This window comes from Cylas formicarius, unplaced genomic scaffold (assembly GCF_029955315.1).
Source record: "Cylas formicarius isolate icCylForm1 unplaced genomic scaffold, icCylForm1.1 PGA_scaffold_4__25_contigs__length_36172078, whole genome shotgun sequence".
In the NCBI taxonomy this organism is placed as follows: Eukaryota; Metazoa; Arthropoda; class Insecta; order Coleoptera; family Brentidae; genus Cylas; species Cylas formicarius.
In genome coordinates, this window is record NW_026844334.1 from 6,952,082 (window position 1) to 6,972,873 (window position 20,792).

Sequence of the window (20,792 nt, forward strand, 5' to 3'; positions counted from 1 at the left end):
GTGTTATTTTCCAATAGGGATTCTAATTTCTCAAGCGAATCTTTGGTTTGCATCGATTTTAAAGAAACAAAAATCTATTCCCTGTATTAACGTATTCTGTACTACGTATAATCAAAGAGTATAAGATAGAGGGGAGGGTCGCGTATACTGTTAGGTACGAATGCCATTCATTATTTTTGTCCAAGTATGGCGGTTTAAAGTAATGCGTCACACTGAAAATACTACAATAGCTTGTAACGGATAACAGCACTTTATTTATATTTAAATAAAAAAAAAATAAAACTAATTCGACATAAATTATTTTTTTCACAATTTACCTTTCAAACTCTAAATTGAATTGAACACACAATCACTAGAGGCATTGAAACTCGTGTATGGTTTTTAACATTGCAACTAATGGCAACCTTCCCCTCTATCTTATACTCTATGGTATAATCAAAGAGTATAACGTATGATATATTCAATTTCGGAACGAAATCTATACATCGATTTTTATAATTAAAGCGCACTCTATGAACCGATGATGTAAATGCTTCTTTCTGATATCGATTATTTGGGAGGCGCTTTCGTTTTGAAATCCGTGGCGTACCTCCTTTCGGGATAACTATGACGCGCAAGTGTTCCGTGCACAGCTTGCCTCAACCGACCAATTTGTGTGCATCATTTCTGTCATTTTGATATGAAGTAGTTTGCATTCATTTGGTAAAGTTAATGCAATAAAATTGTAGAAATTAATGCATTCTTCAAACGGTCAAGCTCTCCTCGTGAAATAGGCATCCCCCGAAAATTAGCCATTATGGTAGGTCTATTATTTAATTATATAAACTTAAAGTGGTAAACCAATAATTTTCGTCTTCCAATGACAACATAACCTTCGCGATTCATGCAAGTATTTTGAACTGATTGTTTTATCATTCTTTCAGGATGTTTTTTTAATGATACGGCGAAAAAAGCTTACTATTTTCACCGACGCCAAGGACAACACCACCGTTTTAGAACTAAAGAAGATAATTGAAGGTAAAATTCAAGTTTTATGAAGGCCAGTCAATCCGTTTAAGGCGTGATTTTCTTTTGCAGGAATACTAAAAATACCGCCCCAGAACCAGCAGCTGTTTAACAAAGACAATAGGATAATGGAAGACAGTAACACATTGCAAGATTACGGACTAAATTCAAACACCGCTAAAGCTCAGAGCCCGGCCACTATTGGCCTTGCCATTAGGTACCCGTTATTTCTTTCTGTCCATATATGTTATTTTTAAAATTGATTTCTAGGGATGATGGTGGTGCATTTGAAGCCCTCGACTTGGTACCATATTCCTCACCTCCAGATCTGCCGGATGTTATGAAGTCTCAGGAAAGCAATGGCCAGGACCAGTCCTCTTAATTTGGAATCACAATCGATTTGACCTTTCAATGTTTCATATTATTATTAACCTGAAGTGCTTATTTTATAATAATTCATACTTAATCAAGGAAGAGACCTTGTGGGCTACAGCTAACTCTACGGTTGCCGACAACCATTTTTCTGAATCATAAATTAATATTTACCATAATGAGACATGTATATATATAGCAGTGTGGTAGCAGTGTCTGCGTTGCATTAGTTAATTTTTAACTTGGATTTGTCAGGTTTAGAATCAAGCTCATAAATTTTTAAGTTATCGCCATAGACTGTTTCTTGAAATGTCGATAGTTATAGCGGAAATTATTTATTGTCTTGATTCCTAAATAAAATATTTTTAATTTCGGCACTGGTTTTACTTTCCCACCTAGGCGAATAAGCAAAAAATTTTTGAGGTTATATGACAAAACATTTTGGTAATTATGAAACCAACAAAATATCCAGAAAACCAATTTTTTTAAAAAAAGAACGTTGGGCTAGATGGTAGCACAACGGCGGAAAGAGTTGAATACCGATTCCCAACTCGAGGTGGCGCGCGTTTTTATATCGATTCCTACTTTTAATAAAGAAACCTCATTTGTTATTATTCAATTTATTACATTCCTACTTTAATTGAAGTTCTAACCTCAATGGTAAAAAAATAAGCAATAGCAATTTACGCTTTTGGAAAAGGTTCAATTTTTCTTTCACAGATTTCGTGAGATTAATAAAGAAGGAAACGGTGGATGCGCAGGGAACACAGAAACGTTATTTTTGGATGGTTGAATAAATTTGTAATCAATTTCTTCAAGTCTGCAGAACTATAAAGCGAAGTATTAAATTATATTCGTCAAGCGATCATAAAAAGTTTTCAATAACCGGCAAGGCCTGCAAAAGTTCAGAAACAAAAAAAAAAGTCGTGACACTTGTCACCACCGCGGTATATGTATATAAAAATAAAAATAGCGCGTAACCGATAAACAATTTTCCGATCGAAAGTATGCCGCAGCTATTTGGGTCCGTTCGCACCGAGTGGGATGAGAAAAACGGATCAAAATAATGTGTAGTAGATCACCGGCATCGTGCAGTTTTCAACTCATTTCCAGGTACTGGGCCGCGAAAAATCCCGATTTACCTGTTATTGTGCGCGCATATTGTTTGGCGGCATTCTGAGTTTTCGAAAAATGTGATAATAATACGAAATTGTTTCGTTCCGCGTTAATTTTTGATGTAAGTTTTTGATTTATCAGTTTTTGACTGTTGAAAAGGGACAATTTTTATTCCCAGCTGTTCTTTTATACCGCGGAATAGCATATTTTCTTGGGATTTTCGACAAATAATATAAAAATTCATCAAAAAAACAATTTGACGCGTTAAATGCTAAAATTGGCGTCCGATACCTTTTCCTTTTAAAACTGAATCTCAACAAGTCATTGTTGGATTAACGGACTGAAATTCAATGAATTAATAGGTATTGAATTCAAAATAAATAATGTGACTTAACCATTCGTATTTAACTGAGGTGGCTTTTAGTTAATAAGAAAACCTATTTAACACAATTAAATTAGAACAAATAATCTTCGTATTTTTACAATTATTTATGACAGCTATTTCGACCGTGCGTTTATAAAATATGAATTTGAACATTTTTTGTTCTAATCTAATTGTGTAACCATTCGGAGACACCTGAAGGGTCTGGGTTTAATTCGAGATTCAAAATTAATAGGAATTTAAAGTTGCTCTACGGTCAACGACAATATTTATCACAGGGTTTTAAAAAAATGTTGTCTGATAGTCACGTGCTTTCACCAATTTATTCATTGTTTGAGTGTGTACGTGCCTTGCCTCCATAGTGTATAGTATTATTATTATAATTACTAATTAGGTATCAAGGTTTTGAGAATATACAATTATAAAAGATCAGACAAACTTATCTTTCGTTAATTGGAAGAAACTTCAGCACTTCTCAAAACTTATTTTTTGATGACAATATGTCACGTCTAAATAAATTATTGCTATCATTGTTATCATCCTATCTCATGGCTAAAGCGATCTTTAATGAACGTTATTTTTATTCAGTTTTCTGCACATCGGGGAAACATATTATAAATACTGGCCGCTTTCAACGTGGGTGTAGGTACATAATGTATAAAATTTTAATACTGCTTTGTCCAGAACAGGACTTGCATGCAATTACAAAAACAACAAATTGAAATTACGATGTCTAGGGGGGGGGGGATTTTATGACCGAGAGTCCAATTAAAGTCTAATATACTGACGACGAGTTGCAATTGTACTGTTATTATCCGGAAAGTATACTTGAAGCATATCATTCGCGAAAAACCATTTTAACAATAATGACTCGGACAATAATTCAACTATCAACGTTGTTTACTAATATGTCGAACACAAATATGTTTTAGTTCACTCGATTTTGATAAATCGGCAAAAACAGGAAACTTTTATATAATTTCTAAGAGTGACCTGACTGACAAATAATAGTATATTATGCAAAAAGTGCGGTAAACGGTATTTGACTCACGGGTTTATTTGACGCGTTGCATACTATACTTTTTTTACGACCGTCACTAAAAAATCACAATTTAAGAAATAGGAAATTTTTATGTAATTTCAAAGAGTGCCGTGACTGAGTGCAACATCAATACTTATTTACAAATTAAAGTAGATCAAAAACTAAACAAAAAACTATTCGAAATACTGTGACTGTGGCAACCATTTTACTGAAGACATTTCTCAAACACTCTAATTGTATGATGTCTTGCATTTAGTAACCTTTCCGGATTGTCTCTTAACTGATTGATTGCCTCTGAAATGCGTTGCCGAAGTTGCACGAGATTATTACATGGAGTTCTGTGCACGCGATTTTTTATGTCCCCAAAACAAATCCATTAAAGTTAAGTCGGGACTGTTGGCCGTCCAATCGATAGTTCCGCCGTTCCCTATTCAATCCCTGGGATATTCCATGTTAAGAAAATTTTTAAGTTGCACAACATTGTGAGGAGGGGCAGCGCTGATATATTTAGAGGTATTTAGAGAATCTTCTATATATTGTTCTAATTTTTGATCTATAAATATAGGACACAAAATATGCCCATTTAAACATCAAACCACACGTTAATTAATTGGTACCCCTGGGTTTTAATTTCGTGTATTTCTCTAGGACTATTTAAAGACCAATATCGCGAATTTTGCCTTTTACAACCCTTTCTTGTAGTGAACGAACTTTCATCAGTCCATAAAATGTTTTTCAAAAAATTGTTATTCTCATTATGTCTATTAAAAAAAATGCAAACAAAACTGCATTCTTCCTTGACATTATTCTGCATTTAGTTACGAAATTTTAATGCATTATATTAATATTCCTTCAAAACTGAGTGAATCGACCTCCGAAAAATACCTGTTTCTTCAAATACTCTAGTAATAGAGGAAACTGGATGTGCTTCGTAGAATCCTAATGTGTTTGGCTGATTTTCTGCCATTTATGGTTCCGGCATATCTTTTTAGCATTTAATACGTTACCGTTTTCTGAAAATTTCTTTACCAGCCTTGGAAATTTCTGCTTTGAAGGAGCTCGGTGCTCTGGATAAAGCGCAATATACTGACGACGAGCTCTGGTTGCACTTTTATTATCCTTGAAGCCTGTCACTCCTTTCAAAGATGCTAAATTCGCGATAAAACATGTTAACAATAGTGACTTGGACAATAATTCAACCATCAACGTTGTTTACTAATATATCAAACATAATTAATATATTATGCGACAAGTGCGGTAAACGGCATCTGACTCACGAGCTTATTCGGCACCAGCGGAGCGAGTGCTTCATAAACTAGTGAAATAAAGAGTTTACCTAACATGTTGCATATTATACTTTTTTTACGCCCGTCACTAAAAAAACACAATTTAACAAAATAAAAATAATAACAGATTATCAAATTACTAAATTTCGTACCATTCAAACAACACATTCAGCAGTTGTCATTAAACTTACTCGTTTATCGTTCCGATCGGTTCTGCTATTGTCTATTCTATCGCTGTCAAGAATACTAGTGCGGAGTTTCCAACGGGTTTTGTTTTCAGTTCACGGTAATAGTACCAGCAGATCATCGAGTGACAGAACTTTCTAATCATTTCCAAGTTGAAATTCGTTTAATGCGGCTCTGTCACGAATATTACAATTGTCCTAGTTGCCAACGAAATTACACTGCTTCGAGTTAGGCACATTTGGCAGCAGCGCCAGCATTTTTGCCCGGAAAAATCTTATACAAACATTCTGCTTTTTAAAAACATGTTTTAATGTCAAATCCACAAGTTATTAGAGGTGACTCAACGCGCGTGCATGTGCTCATCGGTCCTTGGTGTTTCTAACGAAAACTAGCGCCGAGGTAAACTCAAACGGTGTTACGTATATCATAACATTTTGTCAACTGAACGCTTGCCAAATCTGTTTCGATCATCACCTGTTCCAACCCGAGGGCTTGTCTGGAAAATGAGTGATGAAGGTTGAGGTCGTCCGAATCTCATTATTTACCAGTTCGCGAAACTATGATGTTTTTTTACTTCAAAATATTAACAACTGAACTGTATTGTAGATTCTAACAAGTTCATTCGCAGTCGTCCGGAAGTTGATAAGGCAAAATTAAACTTCCTTAATTAAGGAGCGACTTTAACGTGCGATATGAAATTTCCTCGAAACATTTGTAAAGCGTTCTTGGCCCTTCCCCGCCTGAGTGCTTTTCCTTGTCTATCGAGCAGACGCGTATTACATGCAATCATAAAAGTAATTCTCATTTAGAACTGTTTCGAGGGTATAGTAGTATTAGTATAATAATTAATAATGGAGGAAACTAAGCAATGCTCAAATTAAAGGCTAAATGCATAGACTTTGTTAATCCCGTTGACCTACTAAAAGCTGCAGACTATCGAGGCGAGAATCTACACTTTTAACAATTGATAATAGTTTCTCCAAGTTTAAAATTTGGAATTTGGACTTGTACTTTATGTAGATCTCGTGAATTTGGTCCCACTAGGTGCAAATGCAGTCAAGCAATTTTGAACAACTACTTTACGATTGACGATTGACTCGATTTACACCAGTTTAAATTTTATGCTGCCATCAACCCAACAATTATTTAGTGATATCTTTCAACGTAAGTAAACAATTTATAAGAAAAGATTGTCTTCATCGTAGCGCCAACTTTAGCTTCAACTGCGAACAATTTCTCGGTGTCACTGTGGTTAAATATATGATGTCATTTTTAAATTTCTTTACCTGAGTTTCTCCCAAAAGACATTATTGCAATTCGTGTGTTAGTTTGTATCGTAATAATTAAGTTTATAACCCACAGGAATTCGATAAAAGTAGATGTCAATAAAAAGCTGTATTGTGCATGATTCGAATGTCTATTAAGATATAGGGTCCTCCATTTGAAATTCCATGCTTCCATAGTAGGTATGGTGTCGCTCGAGTCAAAAGTGCCGGTAAATTTGAACTACTCCATATTTTCCGTGTTATCTTCATGTACCCCTTTATACCTCCTCCATACACCTCTTCTATCCCTTCATGTTAAGCATGCCTATTGAGTGGTTTAAATGTGCCGTGCGTTCAATTTGTCTTGATAATATTTTAGTTGGATGTAACTTTTTAGTTTTTGGAGATATCAAGGTAAACAAAAAAACAAAATGCACTTTACCGCACTGCACCTGCACTTTTATTATCCAACTTATCACTCATGGATGTTAAATTCGCGAAAAAACATTTTAACCATAATGACTTGAACAATAATTCAACCATCAACGTTGTTTACTAATATGTCAAACATAGTATATGGTGCATAGTATATTATGCAACAAGTGTAGTAAACGGCATTTGACTCACGAGTTTATTTGGCACGAGCGGAGTGAGCGCTTAATAAACTAGTGAGATAAAGAGTTTACCAAACATGTTGCATACTATACTTTTTGTACGACCGTCACCAAAAAATCACAATTTAACAAATTAAAAATAGTAACAGATTATCAGATTACTAAATTTCGTACCATTCAAACAACACATTTACCAGTTGACGTTAAACGTACTCCTTTATCGTTCCGATCGGTTTTGCTATTGTCGTCTCTTTTTAACTGTGTACGTTAGACAGAGAGAGATGTATTATTGGATACGATAAACAACGGAATAAACATAATTTGAAAACGTTATGTATCATCCAAGGGTAGAGCTTTAAGAGGATTAAATTTTTAGGGTTGCATAAGCAAGAAAAAGCAGGTCCTAACCTTCAATTTTGTTTTGTTTGACCTATGAGACATGGATGTTTGAAAATGGTACAATTGGTCTTGGCAAGATATTAATATAAAAACTGTAAAAACCACTAAAGTTCATGCGCCCCATATGTAGAATTTCTGTGGGAAACTGAAATTATAAATGTCACGTTACTTACCGACTAGTCCACTAGATTTTAATTGTAGCTTATCGCAGGTAGTATTTAAATTGTCTGATATATTGCATAACATTTTTCTGTGTATTAGTTTTTAAGTATATTTTTGCAAAACAACATCAATACACCGACATGACCGTTAGAATTGACAAACGTCAAAATTCAAGGCGAAAACATTCGATTGCTCCCAAACCCGTGCGGTAAAATCCCGGAAATGTCCGAATTGGCCCGGATCTGTGAGAAACAAAACAGACGTAGTAAAGTAACGCTTCCCGCACGCTAGATCCGTGGGTAACGGGAGTAGAAAAAAAAGTTTTTCTACTTGCTTCTATAAAATACCTAATTATACACCGATCTTGCATGCGGGAAGCAATTTACCAAGTCAGTTTCGTTTTCCACGGATCCGAGCCACTTCGGACAATTCCGGGATTTTACCGCAGGGATTTGGGAGCAATCAGATGTTTTCGGAGATATTCCCACACCTTGAATTTTGACGTGTGTCAATTCTCACGGTCATGTCAGTGAATATATTCGTGTTGTTTTGCGAAAATGTACCCAAAAACTAACTGTCGTAGAAAAAGTATAGTATGCAACATGTTCGGTAAGCTTTTTAACTCACTCGTTTATTAAACACTCGTGAGTCAAATGCCGTTTACCGCACTTGTTGCATAATATACTATTACAGACGGGAGTAGAAAAATATTTTTATTTGTAAGTCAGGGCACTCTTAGAAACTATATAAAAGTTTCCAATTTTTGCCGATTTGTCAAAATCGAGTGAACTAAAATATAGACTGTGTTACATCATTGTAATCGGAATAAGATGTTCCATTCAACACAGATGTTTCATTTAAAAAATTGTGATGTAGGCTTATATGTCAGAAAATTGATAGTGTTTTGTTTTATACGTCACTAGAAAAAAAAAAAGTTTCTACCAACCCTAAATTTCGTTTTCTTTTTTACCTTGATATCTCTAAAAAAATGTTACAGCCAATTAGAATATTATCAAGATAAATTGAACGCATTGTACCTACCTGACTGGCTTGAGCGAAGCCGTACTTACTTTCGATTAGTTTGATGTAGATCTTCAAAACTTCGCCTTTTTATTTTTTCATTACTAACGCTTCCTCGTCAATTTTGCAGATATTTGAATGATGACTGGCGCCGACGACTACCTAAAAGAAATAATCCGGTTGCAATTGAAAAAACCGAAAAATTGGCGGTGGGAACTGTCGACGTCCAAGTCGTCGCCTCACATAGCGATGCCGACCATCCAACTATACAACTCCAAAGGTCATCTCATCGTGGAAACCAACGACAAGGGGGGCACCAAAAGGCAGACTTGGCACAGCTCGCGGTTTGACGAAGAGCCGCCCCACGTGAGGAAGAGACCAGTGACATACCTGCAGAGATGCCGTAGCGATGATCTGGAACGTAAAATATGTTCACCCAGGTAAGAACAATTTGTGGTTCTTCGAGACAAAGGATGATGTAATATTTTCGCTAATGCACATGAATTCCACGCACTATACGCTTAACTCTATTTCCCCGGAAAATTTAATCGCATCTTGACATTTTTTTGAAAAAATATCTAGCAAATATCAGCACTGCCAGACAGTGCTCTCAGCGGCCATATTGAACGCGATGTTTGAAGGATGCCCGCGCGTCCAGTTTAAATGTTGGTTATGAGAGTACGTTGTGTTTGCATCGCACAAATCCAATCGCAATTGTAAACGCAAGAGCAAAGAAACCACTTTATTCTCCTCCAACTTGATGTAAAAAAAATTAATCATTTTTTTCTCAACTGCTCTTCTTTAGCTGACGCCCAGAATAACATATTTGGAGTATCCGAGTAAACGGTGCATCAAAGTCCTAACACTTAAGTTTAGTTTGATATTGTACCAGAACAGAAAGACGCAATGATCTATGGGGAGAACATGAAATTCCCTTCAATTCAATATCTCTGTTTGAGAAATAGGCTGCCGTGAGAATAAATCCTAAAACTACAATACAGGAAGGAGGAGGTTTTTTTTTATTTAGAAAATTGAACATTTTATTATTGAAATAAAGGGAACTTCAAGCAAAAACGAAGAGCACAAAGCACCAAATAATCTATTTATGCTATGCTATTTATTTTTATACTTATATTCGCGTTATAACAATTGGTAGATATACTAGAAATAAACACACCTGCTAGAGCCCTTTAGCTATAGTTAGTCTATGATCTAGGTAAATCATGGTCAACTAGCGAGAGATCCATTGGAGTTGAGAGATTAGTCTATGATCTATTTGTTGGGTCACACAGATTTAGTTCTAAATAGAAGGTGGCCATTGACAAAAATGACTTCCCCAGTTCAACACCAAAAGTCAAATGGCACAAATAAAAAAAATGTAACTATAAATGTAGAATTGTGTCTTAAAAGAATAGGATGCACTATGAGAAATACCAACAGTTCTTTACACATATTTTTAGATTTCTATGCAAAATTACCTCGTAAAATACAATTTATTTATTTATTGCTACTTATCGTTATTGTTATTTCATGGGGCTTTTTTTATACCATGAACGCTGCCTTGGTTGTGTATTTGTTATCAATGTCATTCAAAACAACTGACTGGTTGGTTTTAAGTCAGGTTAATTTTTGTCATTCTGTATACGGCCCATGTTTGAATTTGTGTGATATCAACAGAATACAAATGGTCTAAAAAATAGTGCTTGCATTTCACAATGGAAAGTAGGCGTAAGATATAATATTGAAAAAGTGTCCGCCAGTACCTAATAATTTAGCTTTCGTACTGACTTGCATATGGAGAACTTTAGATTTCGTAGCGATATAACTCCATCTCATCAAATAACTCTCTTTCTCTAATTTTGTCCATAAGCTCTACAATGGAGTTCCGGAAGAATTAAACTGCTTAAGCTTAAACTTATTTAAAGTTCTCTGTAGAAAGTAACTTCTCAAGGACGATTGTTTGTTTCCTTTGCTTTCTTGTGTTTTTTATTATTTTTTTTGTCTTTCTAAACTCTAAAAAACTTTTTCATTTATTGTCCGTTTTTTTCTTCGGCGTTTGAATTTAATTCGTGCCATAGTGTGATTGTTATTTGTAATATTTTCATACAATTTAATAATCTGTCTACATTAAAAACATAAACACAATAACAAACAAAAGTGAGGTTAGGCTAGTATATATTTCTTTCTTATTTCTTAAGTACTTTAAATTTTTATATAAATAATAAAAGGCTTGCGTTAAAATGGTCTTCATAAAGGTAAACATGGCGGTTTAAATAATTGTATTTTTTCTTGTTTTTCTTGAATCGGTAATTTAAAAATGTTTTCCAGAGCAGAAATGGTTGTAATTTTACAACTTGGTGCGATGCAATAACGATAAACCATTTTCAACCCAACAATTACTGAAAACTCGCGAAAAAATGTTAAGCTGATAACTGTTAACACGAAAGCATACTTCGTGCCGTCACCAACAGCTGAAATGACCACTTTTTAGCGGGAAATTGTCCATTTCCAATTTTATTCGTTTATTGCGACGTAAATATTTAGGGGGAATACTTTCTATGACTCATTAAGTATAAGTAAGTAAAATTAAGTATAAATAAGTAGAAGTGAGAAGGAAATGACATTATCGTCATTGTCAGATATCAAATGAACAGTGACAAACCAAAAAAGTGTCAAGGAACAAAAAGAGCAAAAAATGTCTATATGATTTTATACCTTCTTCTTGCAATTCTTTCAATAATTTGGAGAAAATTTTTTGCATTTTTTCTGTACATGTTGTAGCTCAAACGTTTCTTTTTACTGCTTTTTTTTTGATTTTTGAAAATAATTGCATCTATGGCAATTATCATTAAACGCGAACGGAATCAAATATATTCATTCTCAGCGTACGTAAACTCTAGCTGGGCTAAAATATATACAGGGTAGACGAGCAATAGGTTGTATCTCGATATTCTACGGTGTACTGTAACTTAACCACCGGGCATTGCTGCATGATACTCGAAATGGTACCACCCGAACGAAATTTGCAATAGCTGCTTTTTCACTTTGAATAACAAAAATGATAAAATAAAAAAAAATCTGTAAACGCGCAGTGATACCGAAAACAGGAAGCACCCGACCAGCGAAATCCTTGTCCAAATATCTTTTATGGTTTTCCAGATGTGTAGTTTTGAAAACAGTTTTCTCAGTTTCGCGGCGTCCAGCAGTTTCGCCAGTAACTAAGCGATCCGGCAGCGAACGATTTGTCAACAAAGTCGATTTTCAGGCGGATAAACGGCGTTAAATTCAATAAAACGGACAAAACGGATGTTGCGTCGGGAAAATGGGATAAAAGCGGGGAGAAGTCGCCAGGTGCTAAACGCGATTACCAGCCAAAAAAAGATCCGAAACAACCCGACAGCAATACCGGTCCAGGAACGTGCGGCGGGGAGGGGGCGTATCGGCTGCAAAAGTCGCGCAGCGACATCTTGGGCGGAAAAGGTAACGCCTTATCGATCATTATTATTGCAATTATACAAGTACCCCAATATCCCTCCATCGGAAGATCTCTGTAAAACGAATCCCAAAAAAATCATACATACAGTCCCTTTCCGCCATAAGGGTGCAAAAAAAGGTTCTTTTTCTCTATTTAGTATTGAATTTTTAGCTTCTATTCAAGGTCTTCCAAGATCTTTCTCCTGTATTTCACTTAACCGAACTCTTTTAACTGGTACCTCTTTTTTGCAAATAGCTAGTCCTAATTTTGCCCCTTCTGATGATTTTTTTTGCTCTTCTCAAAGAAATTCATGTTTATTTACGAACCCTTTATTCAATGCATAGTATACTTTGTTTGTTTTTTCCATTCTAATATTTAAATGCTCATGTCTTCCTATTTCTTCCAATATGATTTATTCTATTACTTTCTCATCTACTCTAATTTCTATTTTTTTTTTTTTGGTTTTCTGTTAGTGTCTGGTCGCATTGTTTAGATTTCCTTCTCGATATTGTCAATTTCTGAAAACGATTTCTTTCAGAGTGCTGAAAAAATAATTTTATTTTTTATTTTTCAGACAGCTTAAGATACTTAAATGGAGTTTGACCAAATACTTTCGATTACTACTAACAAACTTTAATAGTCGTGCTTCGTTTTCTCACATGATTATTCCTTAAATTCAGGGGAGACGCACGAGGCAGGCAGTGGCCTCAAAGAAAATATCCGAACAGTGCGATTAAAATGGAAAAAATTGAAAAAAATTGGTAACCTTTACAAAAACCTTTGTTTTTTTTTTAATAGGTGAAAATTCTAATCTGCGAGTTCGAGATTCTAAAATGTATATACTTACCTTAGATTAAGTATATTGAGCGTTACTTTATTCATGTTTCATTTCCCGGGGTATAAACAATAAAAAAATAATTTATTTCGATTATTTCAATTATTTCCTCACAACACAGCTGTTTGGGGCTAGAGGAGTAGGGGGTGCCAAAAATTATGGATTTACAACTTTCAATAATTAGCTTGCTCCAAAAAAGTGTCAAAAAATTGCCTGCTTACAATAATTTAGTAATTTGGTGAGTATTATTGTTAAAACCCCAAAATAGGTGCAATTCCAAGGAGTACGTTTTTTCTTTAATTATGTTTGGTAAAAAAAATAAAAAGAAGTTCATGAATGAAATAAATGGCATCCCTCTTTAGTGACGCCCCTATAAAAAAGAATAATAAAATTTTTTAAAGCATATTTGTGACCTCCATTCATTTAAGTTTTTTAAAGAAAACTTCACACTTTATTTATATTGTTTTATTGTTTAATGTTATGGGGATGAAAAGAAGTAAAATATCGAATATAGTCTTTTCATTCGTTACAATACAATACAAATTAAGTTGCATATACAGCATAATTTAAAAAAAGGTTTTCCTTGAGTTTCATTTACAAAAGGAGGCGCTTCCGGACTTATGTTTATTAACCAAAGCAACGTTTCTCTATAATATCCTATTTGTCCTAGAAGTTGACTGTTTTTTGATAATCCCAGTATAACAGTTAACAGTTATGAGATGTTAATAATTATTGAAACTGTTTTTGCTTGCCTCCGAAAGCACCTGGTCATTCATCAACCAATAAATCACAAATCTATCAACCATATGCAATAAAAATTCCCTTATTTCCAAAATGGAAACAGTAATTTCCAAAAATATTTGAAACAAAAAAAAACCCTGTATATTAAAATTTAATTTTTCATTTTATACTTGACTTTTTACACTACTGTAGCTTATTTTTCCAAACTTCATTATAAGTCAAAAAAATAGAGTTTATGGCAAAAATACTTAGTTTAATTATATAAAAGTATGTTAAATATATAACAACTACAAATTGTTCAGCATCGTCTCATAGTACTATAATTTTTAACTGAATGATAAAAATGAAGTTAACTATAGTAGACAAAATAAAATTAATGAAGCATACCTAAAATATAGTTTACGATTCCAATTGTGTCAAACATACTAAGGATTCTCAGTAAAATAGAATAAAATTATTTTTATCGAAAAAACATATTGTTGACGTATTATTTATAAGACACTGTTTTAACATATATAAATATAAAAATATGATTGAAATGGAAGAAATAGGAATATACGATATTTTGATATTCCATTTTACAGTATCCCAAATAAAATAAAGGAAATAAATGAAGTCGTTGGTTATAGTAATTTCCAAAAACCAAAAAAAAATAAACCTACAACTTTCTAATCGATGTTATATATCACATTATTAACGCTATAACTCAAATTGTGCTTTCTAGAAACTCAATATGCGCTTTTTCGTGTACAGGGAATCAACAGGCAACAACCCAACATCCCAAAAGATTCCTATCCGACGCGGCAGGTGCGAGAAGACAGCGTCACAGTCGTTCTGCGAGCGATGACTTATTCAAAAAAATGGCGAAATATAAAGAGGAAAGTCTGAAACGTGCGGAAATAGATGGATTCCGAAAGTTTATTGTAACGGACGATATCCCGTTGGATCCCGCGGGAGCCACCAATAAAAAGAAAAACCCCACGTATTGTTTGGCCACCGCTGAAACGGTGTTCTGTGACAACAGGCCTAAGCATATGGAGGTAATTGATTTTCATTAATTGTTAACAACTAAGGTACCGTTTAAGGCCACTCTAGCTTTATATAACAAGTTTTTGACATTTGACATTGACATTTTTCAGAAATAAGAGTGTTATTGGGACATAAAGCGAAATATGTCAAATAAGTGACTGTAAAATATTTAACTTTCGTTAAACGTTCCCAAAAATACAAGCAACTTTATAAATATTAATTTTATATAATTAATATAATTTTTTAATAATTTCATATTTTTGCTAGGTCATTATTACAATCGAAGTCATGTTGTACGGTTCTGCCGGTTCTGCCATCTCGTTATTGTAAACCTTTAGTACAGAAAAAAAATGTAATGCTTGTTTTACACTGACAATAAATAACAATGGAGCACACTTGCTTGATACTTACACGAATGACATTTTAACAGTTTAACCAACTCATAAAGATTATATTATATATTGATAACAGTTCTGAAGTTGAAATGTTTAAACCCTATAAACGGGGGCTAAAATAGGTTAACAAAGGCTTTAAAAGGAGCCCGAACAGTTTCCGGAATCATTTAAAATATCAATACACTTTGGACGTCATGGTCGGAATAGGTGTACGTGACCACAGAATAATCAACAACAACAAAGACGACTCTAATAAATCAATGGAGCAAACAAAAGAGTGAGGACTGCTGTATTGTGAAATGTATAAAAAAAAGAATATAACTTTTTGGTTATCAAATAAATATAATATAATATTTATATTATGTCTTGGAAATAAGTTTCACCACTTATTCATTCACTACGGTTCTCTATTGCAATGTAGAACTAAACACACCTTATTAAAGATACAGACGTCAATCCCTTTGTTAACATGTCGGCTTTTTCTTCCGCAGATTCAGTATAAATTAATGTCCATATGTTAAACCCTGTTGGATTTGTAATGATTGACAAACAACCTTGATTATTTTCAAAGAATGTCACACTTTTAAAATGTAATTCAAAGTCTAACAGTAACTTCTTTAGCCAAACTCACCAACTGCAGAACATAAAGCTACCAACTCCGCTTCAATTGTGGAAAGAGATATAAATATTTATTTCTTAGTAGTCCAACTTAGTATATTTCCAAAAAGTTTAAAAATAAATCCTTGTAACAGATTTTCTGTCATGTCTACATTACCCCTTCTACAAAATTCCAAATAAGTGTTTGTGGTTCTCCTTAAGATCTTAGAACTTGCTTAAGATGATTCCAGGCTTCATCTGTTGCCTTATCCTGGAACTTGCTAAAATTACTGATACCAATTTGCAGGCACACATTCTAATAGTGACCTGTTTAATACATAGTTTGCTGTTCTTATAGCTTTTCGCCAAAATTCCTTAGGCATTGGTGACTCAGTAATCATTGTGTTTGCGCTCAATGACAAACTCCTGTTTATTCTCTCCGCATTCTCATCTTTTTCTGGAGTACAGGTTATTGTATAATCAAGAATTATTCCACTGTCTCTGCAATATCCAATTGTCATTCAATATGAACACATTGTTTGATTAATTTGGAGGGACAATCGTGCTCTTTGTTTATAGATAACCGACGTGAAGGAAAAAAAATACAAACTGCGTCAAAGTCGTGCCGGCATTTTGGTAATCAGCGACGAGAGTTTCAGTTCGAATCATAGGCGGAGATGTCACGGCGAATACGGAAGTCGTCGGGAAAGCAACGAGAAAGAAAACCCCGATACTTTTCAGCCATTGTCCGATCCAGTTGAAAGTAATTTTCGGTAAGTGCAAAGATAGGACTTTGTAGGTAACGTGTAAGTAGATAGCGATATAGAAGTACGGTTTTGTCCTTTTGATATTTCCGTTGAAAGTGTGGATGACGGTGTTTCGGTAAAAATTCCCAATTTTTGCTACCACGGAAAATCGAAAATTGTTACGCGATATTTGAAAATGTTTGAATAGTGAAATACTCACGGTTATTTTAAAACTATTTTTAAACTTCCCCTATCGAATACGTCATACTATTCCTTTTTTTTTCTTCATTATAGTTGCGCAGTACGGAGGTCCAGGTCCGAGAAAAATGACGTAGAAAAGAGCCTCAGCAAGAAGATGGCCAAATACACTCGACAATCTAGCGATCCCAATGCTATCCAAGCGAGATGGTCCCCCAAACGTATCCAGAAACTTGAAACGTAACTTTTTTTGTAACACAAATATTACTAAGTGCTCGCGAGTTTGTATTGGAAATAATGTCAATTTAAATCGAAAAAGATGAGTGAGAGTAAGATCATAAACAGTGTTAAGCTCAATTCGTCAAAAACAAACTTAATGTCACTAGTCACTGCTTAAACAAAAGAGTATTTAATTCTCAAATGTTAATATCCCTCATCGCTATTTCAGGATTAAAAAGACAAAAAAAATTGTAAGCGACTCCATTACTTTGCACCATTTTTGGAAGCTTCTGAGACGCAACGTAGACAAAAACTACAAAATTCGACGTCGAGATAGGCCCTATTTCGTTTCATATTTTTAACTACTGATCTTAACTCGACAAAGTCTTGAGTAGAAATTAATACTATTTTGAAAATTTATCAAATATTTTTGTTCAAGGAAACTTCCACAGGCTACTATACTATTTGCAAATCTTCTGGATCCCTCCTGCATCGGTTGTTGATAAAGTTGCTGACGCTTTCTCAATCCTCGTGCTAACACTGATCTGTCTTTTTGTTTCTACCCAGAATCACATTCAAAAATTTGAAAAATTAACGCCAACACTATCGAAACCATCACACTCTTCTCCACTAACAAGGTAAATGTATCATCACACCAACTTTCTGAGATGGAAATATCAGTTCTTGCAAACGGGTCCAACCTCTTCCTTACCCCAGGTGTTATCGTAAAAGAAAGAAAAATCCAAAACCACCTTAATCTAATATTCCAAAGCCTGAACGCAAAAATTTCCAGATATTCTTACACACGGATCCTGTCGTCAATTTAAAAAAGATCCGCATACTTAAATCTGTTATTATCTATAGAAAAATCTGTCATTCTGAACGAATCTAAAATTCTTCGTCTCTACGCACCTACCCTAGCACTCGGAAACACTCCTGCGAAATATTGTCAGCATCATTGGTGCTCCAACATATTCTCTAGCTTCTATATTAAACATTATTTCAGATATATTAAAATCCCAGAATCTGGAACCAACATCTAATTGAAAAATGCTTCAGGAACAAACGTTCGAAACAGCTATAGGTTCTCCATTATCACCAGTCATCGCGAATATATTTTTATGCAAGCTTTTGAGAAGAAAGCCCTCGACACCTTCTATAAAAAAAACTATGGAGACGCTACGTTGATGATAACTTTTGTTATTTAGCTTCATGGTCAAGAATCCTCCCGAGATTTTCTTTAAACTCCTAACACCGTGGCATACGTTTTACAATTGAATTAGAAAGTAATATCCTCCCATTCTTCGATATTCTTGTCAATAGAAAATCAGACCTAAAATTGGGCCATTCCGTTGACAGAAAACTTAAGCAACACAGACCGACACCTTAATGCATTGACATCATCGGTTATCAACTCTCTTGTTTACAGAGCTGTAAAACTATCTTATCCCGAGTCACTGAACCTTCCAAAAACCACGAATCCGAAAGCAACCCCGTACTTGCCACTGTTGTCCTTCCTTTCATTCAAAAGATAGGACTACATAAGAAATATAACTTAACAACCAGATTTACCATTTGGTCAACGATCTCTCAACATCTTCGGTCCGTCAAAGACAAAATTTCGTTTGAGTTTAGAGCAAAAACATCAATTAGACTCCAAGAACATGAAATAGCTTCAAGACATCAAATCTTATTCGTTATGAGCGACAAATATTATGTTCTGGAATATTTGAAAGAAAGGTTTACTGTTAATTGATAATGGAGTCGACATCTCTTCTCCTCTAACTTATTCTCTATTGTTTCTGTTTCTTGCTCACATAGCTTCCTATACATTATCTTTCAAGCTTCTTGGTGGTTTTCGTTTCTTCTTTCATTCCTGATTTTCTTTGGCCAGTTATTCCGTTCCACTCTGAAGATGTCCATATCAAGTTACTATTTCATTTCCGATGGTATTCAGAATGGAGCCAGGTATCCCCGCCCATTTGCCGGTTAATTTGCAGGGTTTGTGCCTGTTTCATTTTTGAAGTTGTAGTTTTTCTTCAGCAATCCATTAAATAATTTTAATGTTTTTTTTTGCGCTTCACCCAGGTCAGGTTTAGATGCTGCCTTAAAGCAAGTTATTCTATAGTATTTGTTATAGTAATTGTTACCTGACGATAATAAATACCTTATTATTATAATTACATAATTATTAATTATATTATTATAAATCAAAAAACTATTATTATCCTTTTATCTTTTAAATCATTTCTTATTGACGACGACATTTGCACCGTTTTTTTTTAAATTTAACTATATTGGGGAGTCATAATGAATAATGAATTATTTTCTTTATAAAGAAGTTTAACCTCTAAACATAATATTTATTGAAGATTTTTTTCTAGAGCTAACTTTAAAAATTGTTTGAAAAATGTATCTGGAAAATTGAATAAAATATTGAACAAAAAAAAAGAAATATATCTGGCAATATAAAATTTAGTTTTTGCAGAGAACGGCCTGTCCACTCCAAAACAATCGCTTCGCTTTGTTCCAAAAGCGACGTCTTTTCATGCGACGCCCTATTCATCGACGATGCCAACGTCAAAATGGACGTCAACTGTAATTATATCGTCCAAGAACCCCTGACGACCCCCAACAGTGACACCGCGCCAGTAATGGTCGAGAAAAACGTACGGAAACGGTTAGGACGCAAGAAAATTAGACGCGTCAGCGACGATTCGACCTCTAGCGGCACGACGGGACACCAAAAAGGTAAGCGTTTAATGTCTCAAATGCCTAGATAGCTATTCGCAAAGTTTTTCGCGAAGAAGACAATAAAATGTCAATTTATCTCCTTCAAATTCGGTGTGGTGTTGAATAATCCCCGCAAGAGTGTCGCGAATCCCGCCGAAAGAGGAAAGATGTCTCTTACAACCTCGCTTAAGAGTCGCAGGAAATCGTAGGAGTCGGAGAACTTTATCAACGCGCGAAATGAAAAATCATCAGAAACGAGTTTTGTGTCGAAAAGTTTTCTAAACCAATGGGGTGCCAAATCGCGACCAAAGTGCGGATTTTAAAATTCCATTAAAAATTTTTAACGCCAGTTTCTGTTTCGGTTGCGTTTAATTATTTTTCGCCATTCGAAAAAAATATACCCGAATAGCATTTCAATAGCGCCGGTCATTTTAATATTTTGCGACAATAATGTGTTGGACAGAAACCTGCAACGAAATTGAAAAAACTGTATATATAGTTAATAAATTAAATTAAATAATAATTTCGACGAAGACTGTTAAGCAGTTTTACGTTTAATATTTTTTAAAATTATATATACATTTTAATAGTAGAAGGTTCTAACAATTAATTATAACATCGGGAGTCGCAGAATAATTATATTGAAATTTTTACACTTCAATAGCAAATAAACAGAGGAATAAGTTTATTTCATAAAAAATATTAAAATATTTACAATACATTTTTTTTCATTTATTTTATTATTTTATTTTGTAGTTACTAAGTAATTACTTTATGTTATTTTTAATGAATATTAAATACACCTTGAAAATATGCTTTAATTTTTTGTGCATTTATTATAAACACTATTTTCGGGAAGGTACTACGAAAAAAATATTTTTTAAATTTTAAGTTTAAATAATTTAAATTTAAAATTCAAAAATCATCTTTCCATAGAAGGTCGCATACAACAGAACAGAATCCGAAAATTTGAGT

At 34.2% G+C, this 20,792-nt stretch overlaps 2 protein-coding genes across 4 annotated transcripts in view; both read left to right on the top strand.

The window, feature by feature from the left end:
• The first annotated feature begins 630 nt into the window (after nucleotides 1-630).
• LOC132700924 (elongin-B) lies at nucleotides 631-1,750 on the top strand. Its single transcript, XM_060668517.1, has 4 exons — nucleotides 631-799; nucleotides 924-1,017; nucleotides 1,078-1,222; nucleotides 1,276-1,750. The coding sequence occupies exons 1-4, from the start codon at nucleotides 797-799 to the stop codon at nucleotides 1,385-1,387; spliced, it is 354 nt and encodes a 117-aa protein (XP_060524500.1). The 5' UTR covers nucleotides 631-796; the 3' UTR covers nucleotides 1,388-1,750.
• A 668-nt stretch (nucleotides 1,751-2,418) lies between these two features.
• The window catches only part of LOC132700896 (uncharacterized), a 189,422-nt gene continuing 171,048 nt past the window's right edge, over nucleotides 2,419-20,792 (top strand). Inside the window, exons 1-7 of one of the 3 annotated variants that reach the window (XM_060668474.1) lie at nucleotides 2,419-2,490; nucleotides 8,980-9,289; nucleotides 12,115-12,329; nucleotides 14,654-14,940; nucleotides 16,501-16,694; nucleotides 16,962-17,105; nucleotides 19,564-19,835. In XM_060668474.1, coding sequence (XP_060524457.1) covers nucleotides 8,988-9,289; nucleotides 12,115-12,329; nucleotides 14,654-14,940; nucleotides 16,501-16,694; nucleotides 16,962-17,105; nucleotides 19,564-19,835 — 1,414 coding nt within the window. In that variant the 5' untranslated portion in view covers nucleotides 2,419-2,490; nucleotides 8,980-8,987. Of the gene's footprint in view, nucleotides 2,615-8,979; nucleotides 9,290-12,114; nucleotides 12,330-14,653; nucleotides 14,941-16,500; nucleotides 16,695-16,961; nucleotides 17,106-19,563; nucleotides 19,836-20,792 lie in introns of all 3 variants that reach the window. The other 2 variants (XM_060668473.1, XM_060668476.1) reach the window with 2 other exon arrangements.

Bases quoted from the DNA above. Each gene is read 5' to 3' on its own strand.
- LOC132700924 (XM_060668517.1), top strand. The intron at 1,018-1,077 runs GTAAAATTCAAG...TTTCTTTTGCAG, and splicing joins ACTAAAGAAGATAATTGAAG to GAATACTAAAAATACCGCCC. The intron at 1,223-1,275 runs GTACCCGTTATT...ATTGATTTCTAG, and splicing joins ACTATTGGCCTTGCCATTAG to GGATGATGGTGGTGCATTTG.